At 34.6% G+C, this 14,318-nt stretch overlaps 2 protein-coding genes across 2 annotated transcripts; one reads left to right on the forward strand and one right to left on the reverse strand.

The window, feature by feature from the left end:
* The first annotated feature begins 4,576 nt into the window (after nt 1-4,576).
* LOC111791710 lies at nt 4,577-11,367 on the forward strand. The gene is made up of 5 exons (XM_023673179.1): nt 4,577-4,854; nt 5,112-5,271; nt 7,441-8,596; nt 8,982-9,319; nt 10,182-11,367. Exons 1-3 carry the CDS (start codon nt 4,717-4,719, stop codon nt 7,623-7,625), a joined length of 483 nt encoding a protein of 160 aa, XP_023528947.1. The 5' UTR covers nt 4,577-4,716; the 3' UTR covers nt 7,626-8,596; nt 8,982-9,319; nt 10,182-11,367.
* On the reverse strand, nt 10,800-13,369 carry LOC111791709 (B3 domain-containing protein At2g36080-like). The gene is made up of 3 exons (XM_023673178.1): nt 12,733-13,369; nt 12,030-12,229; nt 10,800-10,899 (listed from the first exon to the last, which is right to left on the reverse strand). The coding sequence occupies exons 1-3, from the start codon at nt 13,343-13,345 to the stop codon at nt 10,852-10,854; spliced, it is 861 nt and encodes a 286-aa protein (XP_023528946.1). The 5' UTR covers nt 13,346-13,369; the 3' UTR covers nt 10,800-10,851.
* Between the last annotated feature and the right edge of the window lie 949 nt (nt 13,370-14,318).

Consider the following 14,318-nt stretch of genomic DNA (forward strand, 5'->3'; position numbering starts at 1 on the left):
TTGACCTAAATTTTCTAAAAACGGTCATTAACCAAACCCTTTTTTCAAATTATACAAGTGAATTCTTAATATTTCGTCGAGACATTAGAGGCAGTGTTTCAACGATGTTGAATGACAAGATTTGATGTTTTTATAGTTTTCAAACACTGTCCTTACAAATCTTGAGGTTTCACTGCATGAGATAAGATACATCATTGAGCTTCAAATAGGTTCGAGAAAATAATATCATATTTCTATGACATAACACCCTTAGCAACGATTAATTTCAATAATTTCACTCAAATTGCTTAAATTCCTTAAAATAATCAAATAAATCCTTAAAAATATAGAAATAAATTTACGAGCAATCAATTGTCACTATTAGTTTAATTAACAAATTAATTAGTTAAGTTTGATTAAGAAGCAATGATTACCTATCAAATCATATAGACTATTTAATTGTACTATTTAAGGATTTATCAAATCAATGAAACATAATTTAGTTATTTATTATTAAAATTAAACATTGACGGAATAAAGAAAAGGCCAAAACATTGCAGAATTAATATTATTATGTTTTTAGTCAATATTGCACCAACTGAAAAGCCTACCAAATAAATAATCTATAAATATTATATGATTTTTATTATACTTTAAACCATATAACTATATGAACATTGTGACATTCATACTTAAAATTTACAAAAATACATTCGGTAATATATTTAAATTATTAGACGTTAAAATTCATAAATTAAATTATTATAAAATTAAAAATCGTCATTAATTAATTAATATATATATAGAAAATTACTGGAATCTAGGGTCCCTCCGGACACCATTGAAGACTAAAGTAAAACATAATATTTTAAAATGAATTTATGCTTTGCAGAATGATCTTTGACTTTATGAGTTTTCTTAGTACTCACAGTCATGATTTCGTGATCCTTGAGGTTCTTGTCGCTGTTTTTGGTTTCAACAGATTGGGTCCTTACTTTTCGGAATACGGAAAGCGTGAATCACGTGGATCACGTGTTTATTTTTATTGTGTGAAGTAAAAGAAAATTATATTTTTATTTGTTAGCGGGGCTTCTGCTAAATTGAATGTTCACTGCGTGGGTCGTGGGTCGTGTAGTGTGGGCTTACATTGAAATTGGGCTTCTCGTGGGTCGTGTAGTGTGGGCTTACATAGAATTTGGGCTTCACTAAAAATATTGGGCTTAGGTGGGTATCGAACATGGGCTTTGAAATCGAAATTAGGCCCTATAAATTCAAATATTGGTTCGATACCCTTAACAGTTTCCGTTTTATGTATTTTTTATAGTTTATGAGTTATAAAAAGAATAAACAATAATTTAAAAAATAAAAAATAAACGAAAAATAAAAATGAAAGGAAGTTGAGAAAAATAAATGGAATAAATAATATAAAATTTAAAAAAAAACCTCTATTTTTTTTTTTAAATTATTGGGAGTGAGTCAGACCTAAGTTAATTTAGTAAAAGATCGTCGATTTATAGGTGAGAAATACTATCTCTATTAACACGAGACTTTGTGGGGAAGACAAAAGTAAAACCATGAGAGCTTATGCTTAAAGTCGACAATATCATACCATTTTGGAGATCTGAAAGACTCACGTTTTCTTTTCCTCCTCCTCTCAAATAAAAAGGAATCTCGAGCTCTGATTGTCCGCCGCTCGTTTCTTATCCATTTGTCCAGTACGTGGCCACTTTCGATTGGCTGTTTCTCAGTTGCCTATCTTTTTTTTTTGATTGCGTTAAATTATAATTTAATTTAGAACACACCCTCACACATATATTCAATTTTCTATTTAATTGCTCTATGAATTTTAAAAATAGTTAAATGTATTGAAATTTTATTACACAAAATTAGTTTAAGAATCCATTAAAAAGTTTAAATTATATATAAATAATTTATTTATTATTATTATTATAAAATCAAATAAACACGTGCTACTTTAGTAATTTGTATGTATGTGTGTGTCAATATCACATTCTAGCAACTTCGTGGTCCAGTCCATTTTTTTGTCTTGTTTTTTAACGTCTTGGGCTCAATTTATTGTGTTCTCAATTTTCGATAATTTAGTATTGGTTTGTGAGCTTTTATTTCGTATTCCTAGATACCATGAAGCGACCTTAATCCAAATTAAAATTTTTAAATATAATTTTGTTTATTCAACTTTGAAATTACTCTATTTAAAATATAATTATTAATAGTTAATTAATTCAATTAGTGCCAATTAATTATTTTTCTTTTAAATTTTATGTCCCTTGGGAAATGTTGACAAATTATCTCGACTTTTTGAAAGTGAATTTTGTTGACTAGCAATATGAATAATTTAAATATCATATGCCAAATAACATGTAAAAAATATGTATTAATATGTAATATGATAATAGAATAATAATAATATGATATTTAATCAACGTGTTTCTAAACAATTTTCAACGAAACACTTAATTAAAATTTTTAAACAAATCCTAAAAAATATTAAGAGTTAATAAGGATTGTTCGCCAAATAATTTTGAAAAAGATTGATTTCTTTTCTATAGAAACACGTCACATTCGAACCATATAATAAGGATAACTTATAGTGAAAGAACGTGTAGTAATTTGTGATTATAGTTTTTACTTTAGAAGCGATAAGTAGGTAACACAGTTATATCGCAAGAAAAGTCAAAGATAAATTTAAATGAGAAGGAAAAATCGAGATGATAAATAAGAGAAACCCTATGCGTAATCCTAAACGAATATATATATAATATCTTCCCATGTGAATAATAAGGTAATTCAATTAAGAAATGAAATGTGGTCCCAAAGTACAATTATTTGTTCCATTAATTATAAATAATAGAAGCATAAAATAAAATGATTTTGGCATCTTCGCGCCATCGTTTTGTATGCTACACTTTCCTCCTCTCTTCTTTTTTAATCGGCAACGTGTAGATAAGGTTTGCTTTTTGTCACGATCCCAGTGCTAATATTGTCTCTTTTGAGTTTTTTGAATCTGCTAAGAAGAGAATGTTAGGAATCATGAATCTCCACAATGACATGATATTGTTCACTTTGAGCACAAGCTCTCGTGGCTTTACTTTGGACTTCTCCAGAAGGCCTCCTAACAATGGTGACTATTCTCTAAATTAGCTAAGACTCATTTCCAACCATCCTCAACAGAAACTTCCACACCCTCGTAAAAAATGTTTAGTTCATCCCTTCGAAATTAGCATGTTTACTGTCACTTGTTCTACTCTTATTGATGTGAGATTTTAATAAAATTAAATAAATAAATAAAGACAAAAAGAAAAAGAAAAAAACGTGCTCCTCATAAAATATTTAAAATAATGCAAGGAATCTTCAATAAATAGAGAAGCTATCCATGGAAGTAGGAGCAAAGAAGCTGAGAGAAGAGTTAAAGAGATATTGAGAGAGTGAATATGGAGGGAAAGAAGGTGGCATTGGTGGTGCTGTTAGTGACGATGGCATTTACGAGCTCTTTAGCTCGAAACCAGCTCGTCGCGGACGGTAGCAACGACCGAGATGTGTCGGACGGGTACGATGAGCTGATAAAAATGGCTGAGGGTGCACCTGAAGTTGCACCGGAAGCTGCACCACCGCCGCGGCCGTCATGTTTTGGAAATTTCTGTGGAGGTGGACTACTTCCGTGTGATGAACCCTGCTATTGCTTCATTCCATTGGGTTCACAGAGGGGATCTTGTGTTGACTTTTAATATCCTTAAGTCAACTCCATGTTATATTATGTATGCTTAAATGCTTGCTTTCATCTCATAATGTCTGCAAAGCTTAAATAAAGTGGAAGAGGTCAGTAAGAACTGGTCTTTTTCTGGTTAATAATTATAATGTTTGGTCTCTACTCAAGTTTCTTTTTTTAACCTCATTTCTTGCGGTGAATACAAATGGTAAAAGTAAAAATTATAATCCATTCAGGGCCTTTTTAAATTACTTAAAAGATTAAATCAGGATCTACCCATTCTTGTGCTGATCTTGGGTGAGAGAGAAGGCTGGAAGAGGGCCAAATTGGTGACCGAGATTTGTAAAGGTCAGGTTTGTTGAGAATTATTGGAAGAATTGACTAATACTATCTCCATAATATGAAGCTTTTGGAAAGCCCAAAGCAAAACTACCAAAGCTTACCCTAAAAGTGATAATATCAAGTTGGTTTAATAAACAACAAATAACCTAGATAGATATGTATTGAAATTTCTAATATTTTTATAATTTAAAATATTATAGTTTTTAGTTCATAAATTTTTTAAAAGGATTAAATATTAATTCAAAATTTTTAAATATATTAAGTTAAATTTTATCAAGTAAAATAATAAAAACATCTAAAATTTAAATAATTATAAATAACATTTTATTGATGCTTTAAAAAAAATAGTTTAAATAATTAATATTCTCTTCAAATTCTGATCAAATATCATACAAAATTGGATTATGGGCTTCGCTATTGATGGTTAGCCGTCCGGCCCAAGATAAACCTAACCAGTGTTTTAGGTCCAATTTTTAGGGCCCGGCCCATCTACTTACGATGAGAGTGAGCCGTTCGATCAGGTTAACTGAGGATCGTTTCCTCTGCGGAATTTCCATTTCCCTCTTTTTCTCTGAATGAAGTTTCGAGCCAATTTCTTGTTGGAACACAAGCTTGGAGCAGCAAATGCATGGAATGGTGAAATATAAGTCAGCTAATCTGTAGCAGGAATGAAGGCGAGGATCGTTTTAAGGAAGATTTATGACTACGTTCGGTATGATTTGAAGGAAATTGCATTTCCTTCGTCGTTGCCGGATCCTCCGCATTCAAAGAAGCGTCGAAAGCTTACATGGCATGAACGATTCTTGGTAAACTATTATTCGTTGACGTTCTCGTTTTCTCTTGTTGGCTTTGCAGTTGTTCTACTCTCTCTTGCAAGTATTTAGGTACGGATTGATAAGTCCTAATCTGTGATTGAGAGGAAAAGATACTTGCTAGTGCTACGGGATTGACTGAAGTACTGTTCACTCGATTTCTAATCGAATCTATGATTATTATTTAACTGGTCATTGAAATTCGATTTTACTAAGCTCTTATTCTAAGTATGCTCGTATGTTGATTTTAGGTGTTGAAGGAGGCTTCCAGGTTATATGCTGCAAGCTGGGTGCGGGACATTGGTCCTGAACTGCGACCAAATGACTATAAGGTGGAAGAAAGCGAAAACAAAAAGAATTCAGCAAAAAGTGCACCTAAGGAGAAAGAACCTTCAACACTGGAAGATCTGGGTAACCAACCTTTGTGTTATAGTTTGATTCAGATGTTTTATACTGAAATGAAATATTTTCTTATACTTGTGATCACGTATTCATGATCGGGGGAAGTTCTTGTCTACTAACTTCTAGATTGGGGTGCCAATTGATTTTACTTGGAACATGATTTTCAGTGCACTAGTGGTTGATGTATATTGTTTACTGACTTCTAGTTCCTGGTCAACAAAGCCTGTTGATGCATGAGATAAAATTGCTTCAAGTTCAATAGCTGAATATTGAAATATTCCTTAATATTTAATGCTTGTGAAAGAAATAGTGATAGTTAATGCTTCATGGTTTTGTAATCTTGTCAAGCATGCCTTGGTATCAATGGAAAGAGCTGAAGATGTGAATAGAATGGTCATAAGTATACTCAATATTTTAGTCCTTGTTTTCTGGTTATTCTTTGCTTCCCCTGTTTAAATTTGATATGGGACTGTGTTCGCAGAGAGGATTTCTTACAACTAGTTTATGATACTTATAAATTTATCTCTGTATTTAATTAGATTTAACTCTCATCTCATGGTTGTTGATGTTGATGAGATATCTAACAATCAATCCTCAGGATAGAAATAGCAGCCAAATAACATCAAACAATGATGCTGTGTGGTAATGGTATTCATTTGATTAATTTCTGCCCTTCATATTAAGCTTGTGGGATTATAAATTGTGCTTGTGTCTCAAATTATATCTCCCTTACTCTTATGCAATACTTCTGAATTCTGAAACTCACTTTCACTCTCTTATTTAATTTTACTGTAGTTATAAGACATTATCGCCTTTGGTAATTTAGAAATCCTACCATAATCCACTATCAAAAGGGGCACAAAGATATAGAATGCTCTGTTATGGTTTCTACATTTATTTTATCAACTAGGAGTTCTAGATTGCAGTTCACATTCCTACTTGTCGGTGTCAATCATTTATTATATCAAAAAGTTATTTAAAGCACAAAAGAGAGGTCAGACAAACAAGGGAACGAAAGAGCTAGAGTTGAATAAATGGAAAAAAGAACAACGAATAATATTTCAAGCAATATTGCTCATCGCAGACATTACCACCTTGGACTGGCCATGGGACATACATTACTTCTCTCTACATTGTTTATCAGAAATTAAACTGCTGGTGTGTCTCAGAAAAGAAGAGACTTGAAGTTCACAGTGAGGTGTAGGAGTATGCAACACTCCTCCCACAGAATGCCCCTGTCCTCAAAGATCCTCTTATTCTTCTCGTGCAAAATACTTCACATGTTATGAAAGAAACGAGCATGCCAAACAAATATTCCCTTTCCCACAAAAAGAGGACTCAGAATAACCTACAACAATCTCTATAATCTTGATTAGGAGCAAGGCTAAACTTAAAGTTTACTAGAATCTATTTTATATTCGTGTAAAAAAACAAATATTGGCAAAATGTATGATTCCAATCCTCAACAGTTCACCATTGAGGGGAAAGGGAAAAGAAATAGACCATTAGGTAGAGTGTCTGTGTCAAAGTCAGTAGTGTCAATTCTCCCCAGAGCCACTTAATTTAGTAAAACCCTATCTCTCTCACAGAATATCTACTTTTCAAAGCTGACTATAGAAATGAGAATTTGGTTGAAGGAGAGTTTCTCAGAACAATTCTCAGCACAATTTATGTATAAAAGCTATTTTAGAAAATGTTGGGTTCAGTGTGAGAATATGGTTTAGTTGTATAACTTGAGCGTAAAATGGGGAAAATTAGTTTCAGTAGCAGTGGACCAGTAATGGAGGTTGACAGTTGAAACTGCACACCAATGGCAATGGTTATCCCGGAGATCATGTAGGGTGGTTTAGACCCTAACAGTGTGTGTCTTATACTATATTGTGTGTGTTCCCTAATGTACTAAAGAACTCTGTACTTAAAAATTGAGGTCTCATCATGACAAACACCCCTATAAACCATCGTTTTCTTTATTTAAGTTAATCATGAATTTCAAGTTTTCTTATTCTGTTGTCTTTTCTTTAGCAGTACATTGATTTAGGTGCATCTTCTGTTGCAATTAGATTTTCTTTACGTTTTCTTTTCCTTTCAACCCGTTTGTACGATTTTTCCTATTTATTGGATTGGATTGTTCCTGATTAGATTGCCATTTTTCTTTTGTTGGAAAAATAAAAAAACCAGCCGTGGCTGCAAGAGGAGGAATGGAAACATTAAAACCAGCTTTGCAGCGGGTGTATATGACTAAAGCTTCTGCATATAGAGACGCTCTGAAAAATTTTATAGATGGCTATCAAGAAGGTATTCAGCAAGTCATGGAGAAAAAGGAAATTTCTGATTCCCAGAAGGGAAGCGAAAAAATGAAATAAAAATTTCTGATCGTATTTATGTTTTATGTAAAAGCTACAGAATTGTGACTACACTAGTTTAGAGGATTGGGCAGTTCAGTTTCTAGTTGTAAAAATTGGTTAAGATTTTTTGTGTCGTTTCCGCGGTGCAATTTGAAATTCATACTGTTTTAAGCACCACCTATTTATTCACACGAACACACACGGTCATAAGAAAAGGGTAGCAAATTCAACCTTTATGTTCCCTACAGAACTAGTTGCATGATTTTTTTTTAATTTTAGTATTATTATTATTTCCCCTACTAGTGTCAGTTATTTTGGAGTTCTTAGTGACTTAAATTGCTTACAAGAAGGCATGGAGATATTAGTGTGAAGGAAGCTGTTTTTGGCTGCTAAATGAATAATTCAGCAGTTCTTTTCTTGTTTCTACCTATGTGGTCTTCCTTTGGGACTCTCAAGGCCTTTTATCCTTCGTCCTTTTGGAAGTTGGATTGTTGGTCCAAACTTACTCCTGGCACATTTGAGAAAATGTGTGAAATTCGCAAAAGACCACAGGGACATAACTTCTGCTCCCATAAGGTTTGGTTTACCATTTATCTCAAAGTTGGATAATTTTTCCTAACACTTCAGGCATGAATTGTACATTGCATCTGGCCCCTGCGTTCACGTTAATAACACTCTGGCTTTTCAATTATGTCTTGAGGTATCTGCATGGTGGATTGAGTTTCCAGTGCAACCATAACTCTTTATTTTGACAAGAAAGAGTTGAACGCTGATTTTGCAAATTGAGAAAGAAACGTAGTGGCAGAGTTAGGTCATAAGATGCTGTGGAGATGCTCAAGTACATTTTATTATGGTGGGAGGGAAGGTTGAAAATGACTGGCATGAAGGGCCCATTTATAATTGGGTTCTTGTTATTAACAAATGAGCTCCCAATGTCGAGCTACAATTTGACTTTCCCAACGAAGCCTGAATTGTTGAAAACTAATGAGGTACTGCCAATTGCTTCATATTTTTTATGCTTTTTTTAGGACTACATTTTAAAAAGGAATCAATTATGAGGTTGCTCAGTATCGTGTCTGCTGTCTAGTTTCATGCTTGCCGTTGCTTCTTATCTTTTCAGTTTTCAAGCACATGGTTCTTGCAAGCCTTATTGTGATACTTGGTTAAAAGTTTTTTTCCTAAACCAGAGTGACAGTATGATAATATTTTCCCTCGAGTTATTTCTTGTCAGAGAATTGATTAAGGTCGCATGAGCTGAACTCCCATATTCACTCTTATGCAGCCCTTGAAATGTAAATTTTTCGATTACCTTTAGATGATTACAAATATTGACTATGCTGATTTTTGGTATTGTTGTTTGTCACTGCCTTCAAGGGTATTCTTGAGGCGCAAATGATCTGATCGATGAAAAGATGAAGTGGAATGGACCGTGGACGAATTATCACTAGCTGTTACTATATGTGTACTGTACTTAGTCAGCATAATTGAGTTATGCTTGCCCAACATATCCCTAAAGTAGAGTCTTTTCATTCTTTGATAAGCCATTTCTTCAATGCAAATGATAGCTTGCACACATCTGGGGACCCCCACTATCAAAGCCACTGATGGAGATTAGAAAATCATCAACCAGAGAGGTCAATGGCTACCTCTTTTGTCCGAACATTTATGGGCCTCGCTAGCAAGATCTCCTTATCTTTTCATCATTCGCACAGGTAATAATATGCTGATATTATGTCTAATTCAACCACTAGTTAATGTTATGTTTTTTATAATTCTGCAAGTTGTACTGAACATTTGCACCTCATTTTAGATGCTGTAGACACAACACAATTCCATGCTAATCATCAATGCATGATCTCATTACTTGCTTTTCCNCATTTTGTCTTACCAACTCATAGACACCTCATCGTTTACTGTTTTCATTTGTTCTATAGCCTACACTACAAATACGGAGTCGAAATGTAACAAAATATGTCAGTATACTATACAGTAGATAGTTTTTGTGATTGGTGCTGTGTTGATTGCAAATGAGCTAGTTGGTTTCTTTGGAGTTATGTGCCTAACGTGCTAAAAAGAACACACTGTCTGTTTGAGAGTATGATGATAGGACTGAAATGGACTCCACAGTTTTTGGCAGACCAATCACAATAGAGTGAGTTGGAAGAGGAGTACAGTTTTTCTGTTTCTACCTTATGTCACTGCTACTTACCTCGATCTGAAATCTGGTAGGTTTCTTCCTTGATGCAAACTTTCTCGAAATGTGACCATGGAGTAAATGTTCAGAGGATTTGACGCTCACTTGAGTTTGATCTAGCATTTGAGATTGTAGGCTTTTCTAATGAAATACTTTTAAACCATAGTTTAAATTATTATAAAGTTAACATACTCTCTTGATATGTTGTAATCGGAACTTGTCAAAACATCACGAGTTGAATTCTCTGTTATTTTCTTAGTCATAATAAAAGCATGCTCATCACAACGTTAAAGTCTTTGGGCGAGGACACATGAATATGTTCTTTAAGATGTCTTTTCATCCAAAACTGCTATCAATTTTTATCCCCGTATTGAATGCAGGGGCAGACATGGCATGAAATGAACATCCTCTCGATAAGCAGAGCAGATTAGATCACAGATGGATTCACAGAAAAAGATTGAAAGGACACGACAATTGTGAGGTAAATGCTTATATAATTGAGGTGTGAAAGAAAGGTTAGATTTTGCTAAGACTTATAAAAGATAGTAGTAGGGGTAGAGGTAGGCTAGTACGATGGGACTGCCACCGATCCATCCAATCCCACCCACTCAAATAAAGCATTAGCCTCTCCCATACCCTCTCCCCGTGTTCCATTAGTCATAATTTGAGCCTCTCTCAAAAATCTTGAGCCAGAATCTCAACAGTAGTAAAGTAAATTCCTCATTCCTGATCTTCAACGGCCCTAGTTTCCGATTTGCATGTTTGACGTCAGCCCTTGCTAGCTTTCTTCTTGGACCCCACTTCTTTTTCTCTCCACACCCAACACATACTTATCTGTGATCTCTGTTCACCTTCCCCCACCTCTGACCTCGGGAACTCGGCCAGAAAATCTGGGATTTCCCTTTTTTTTTTTTTTTTTTCCCTCTATTCTATCTCCCCTTCTTTTTTATTTGATGGGGCGACCCTTCCCAAGCGAACTGGTGGGGGATTTTAATTATGAAAGATAAAAAAGTGGGTTTTGCGGTACAGGGACGTCACATCCACACATCTCTATCCTTGATATTTCGTCTGCTTGACATCTTGTGGGAAAGTGAAATCCTGTTAGAACCACATTTTAGGCTCCCTTAAAATGATCTGTTACAGACTATAGATAAACAAAAAGAAAATTCTTCAGACAGGATTTGCAGAATTTTAGCCGAACTAAGTAGTTGTTAAGACGAAAAAGAAAAGAAAACTTAAAAATTAGAAACTTATAAATAGATGTACAAAAAGAGCAGTAAAAACTGAATAGGTTTAAGTCCATACAGTGTAGGCTTCTAAGAAAGGAAGGTTTTGAATTTTTAGTGGAAGTGATGTCTGAAGGTGAAGGCAGAGAGTGACCTTAAGTTTCAGAGGTTTGGTTTATTTGTGCAGAGTTTATGGTCCGATATTATTTCCCCCTTGCTGTCAATGTACGATGTCCCCCTCACCATCTGGAAACCTACCATTTTCTCTTTCTTTCCCTTTTCTTTTCTTCTGTCTTACCAATCTCCTCATAAAAATACATACGTTTCTAGCATTTTCATATTGATTGGCTTGTGCTTTCTTTAGTATAGACACAAAAAAATACAACACTGGATGACTTTGTATTGATCCCAAATTGCTACAAATCATACTCTCTGGTAATCAAACGTTTATGTTCACTAAATATAGAGTAAATATTGACCCATTGTCTTTTTCCCCTTACAATAGAACTATTTTTGTTCTTTTATTGTTTTCGTGTGGATTTTGTAGATTGTGTTCTAAGTTTAATTTGTTTAGTGTTAAGTTCGAAAAATGTGCATAGCATACAGAACTAAGTGTAGCGATGCTTTTTATCATGCTACTCATATAATGGTTTAGTTAGGTCATCCCCTTGCATTATTTAATATAAATGAGTGAGCATACATGACATTGAATCATCATTAAACTGAGCAATATTTGGAGCTAAAATGCTAGATTCATGCACAGATTTTGTCCCCAAAAGAGGTGACCGTTCAATTTAATTAAACCACTACTTTTCTAACTTGTTTTTTTAAGCGTATTTTTTTCTTCCTTTTTTTTGCCATTTTGACTCTAACCCTGTCTGATTATAGGGAACAATCCAAAAGGGAATCGGAGATGCAAAACAATTTTTTATATATATATTAAAGTTACAAAAAAAAAAACAAAAGGGAAAATAATTATAATATGAAGTTGAGTTGGCATACCATGTGATGAGGAACGGCAGAAGAATAATGTGAGTAGAAAATGTGGCGGGTCGGATCCCGACCCGATATACTTGACACGCCTCCGACCGTCGACGGTGGTTCAGGTTCCGACATGTCGGTTTGGCACTCTAAGTCCACCCCGAACAGCCGCAGTATCTTTGAATTCCCAACCGATACTGTTTGACTCTGAACAGAGGACTCTGAAAACAATGCGCATACATCAACTTTTTTTTTTAATTAAAAAAAAAAACCCTCTTTTATCAAATTAAGAAATAAAAAAAAAAAAAAATCAAACTAATTTCTCGGTATTTTGTATTTTATATTTTAAAGTACGAATTTATGAGTGGTTAAAGGCATGATTTATGGATGCTGGAAAGAGAAATCCCGAAAAATTATAAATAAATAAAAAAAAAACATTATAGCATTCTTCATGCTTTCTATTGACTATATTAAACTATTGATTCTTCGCTAAAAAATAAAACTATTCGATTTCAGTTTTCAAAATTACTCCGTTTGTTAGTCCCATTTTTGGTCAGAAAAAGATGGCCTTTATGATCCCAATACAATTGGATAAAGGTAATATTCATTTTTAAGTAAAATTTCAAAAAGGAAAAATAAAATTTGGGAAGAAAATTTCAGTAATAGATAATGTTGGGCTTATTTAAAATTCTTTTAGAAAAAAAAAAAAGAAAAAAGAAAAAACCTGGAAGAGTAGAACCCGGAGATTGGTATGGCGGTGAAGGAAGATGATGATGAGAAGGATATGGGTTTGCAGAGTAGAACATTCTAGTCCAACACCCACCGCCACTGCCACTTGGCGCCACAGCAGCCTCCGCCGGAGAGGGCGTCGAGCGGCGCTTCCAGCCAATGAACAACCTGTCGCCATCAGAGCGGTGGCGTTCAAAAACGACGCAATCACCAGCGTCAAGGCGCTTCTCTTTGACAAAGCGGCTCCAGCCCTTAGTCAACACATAGCTCTGGCTACTATTCCAATAAGAGTAACGGAAGCGCCACAGCTTTCCAGACTCATCTTCAAAGGTGAGAAGCAAGGCCTTGTCAGCAGAGTGGGCAGTGGCAGCGGCGGCGGAGGAGGAGGAGGAGGAGGGTGAGAGGGGAAAGTATCTCTCCGCGTACTGCTTGGGGATAACGAGGCGGTTGAGTTTCCCAACGTCGCTGGGGGTTAAGGGCTTCTCGAACATGGGCTGCTTGAGGTGGTCGGAGAGGGAGGATTTGGGGTTGTTATTAAGCATGATGGGGAGGTGGGGAGATGGGAAGAGGGGCTGATGGAAGTCTTGAGAGAAGTGGTTTATAGACATTTTGGTTTGCAGATAGGGAGATGAAGGGAGTGTGGATTTTATTTGTGGGGGTCCTTTTTTGGAGTCTTATTACTTGAGTGGCTCTCATAGCACATGTTTTTTTTTCTTTCTAATTTTAATTTGTGCGAACGTGAAGGTTACAAAACCATAGTAGATNAAAGACATGACAGTGAGAGACACAGAGAAATAGGGTTATGAAAAATATGAGAGAGAATTGAGGTACTCGCGTGATCGAATGCATCAATCATTAATTTCAGTGAACAATATCAAAATAATAACAATGAGATATCACATTTTTTTTTTATACTTATAATATAACTGCTCATAATCACTTCATATCATACTTATTTATTATATTAAAAAATCATGGTTTTATACCTTGTTTTTTTCACTCGGGAAGATTTTAAATTAGTTGAAAAGGAGAACAAAACATCTTTTACAAGAGTGTGGAAATTTCTCTTCGGCGCGTTTTAAATTTTTGTGGAAAAATCCAAATATGACAATATTTGCTAACGATAGGTTTGGACTATTACAAATGGTATGAGAGTCAGACACTAGACATCAAAATCGGAGTAGATTGTGAGATCCCACATTGACTAGTGAGGGGAACGAGGGGACACTAGGCCTCGAGAAGATCCCACACTGGTTTAAGAGGGGAAGTGAAACATTTTTTACGAGAAAAAGTCTAAAGATGACAACATCTACAAGTTTGATCAATTAAATGTTGGGATAGGGAGTCTTGATGCCTTGGTAGAGATACATTTGGAAGATATTTGCAAAAGATAGGATAGATATTTAGTAAAAATTTGATACAGATATATTTGTCTCAGTTTAAAATTTTCAAAGCTATATTTAGTAAATTGAAACCATGTATATAGACGTGCATACTTGAAGTCATCGACAATAAACCTTTAGCCAATATTCCTCCTTGAATTTTCTCTCTCCTGTTCTTTGTGTTTATCTTGATCGAGTG

Source organism: Cucurbita pepo, chromosome LG03 (assembly GCF_002806865.2).
Source record: "Cucurbita pepo subsp. pepo cultivar mu-cu-16 chromosome LG03, ASM280686v2, whole genome shotgun sequence".
In the NCBI taxonomy this organism is placed as follows: domain Eukaryota; kingdom Viridiplantae; phylum Streptophyta; class Magnoliopsida; order Cucurbitales; family Cucurbitaceae; genus Cucurbita; species Cucurbita pepo.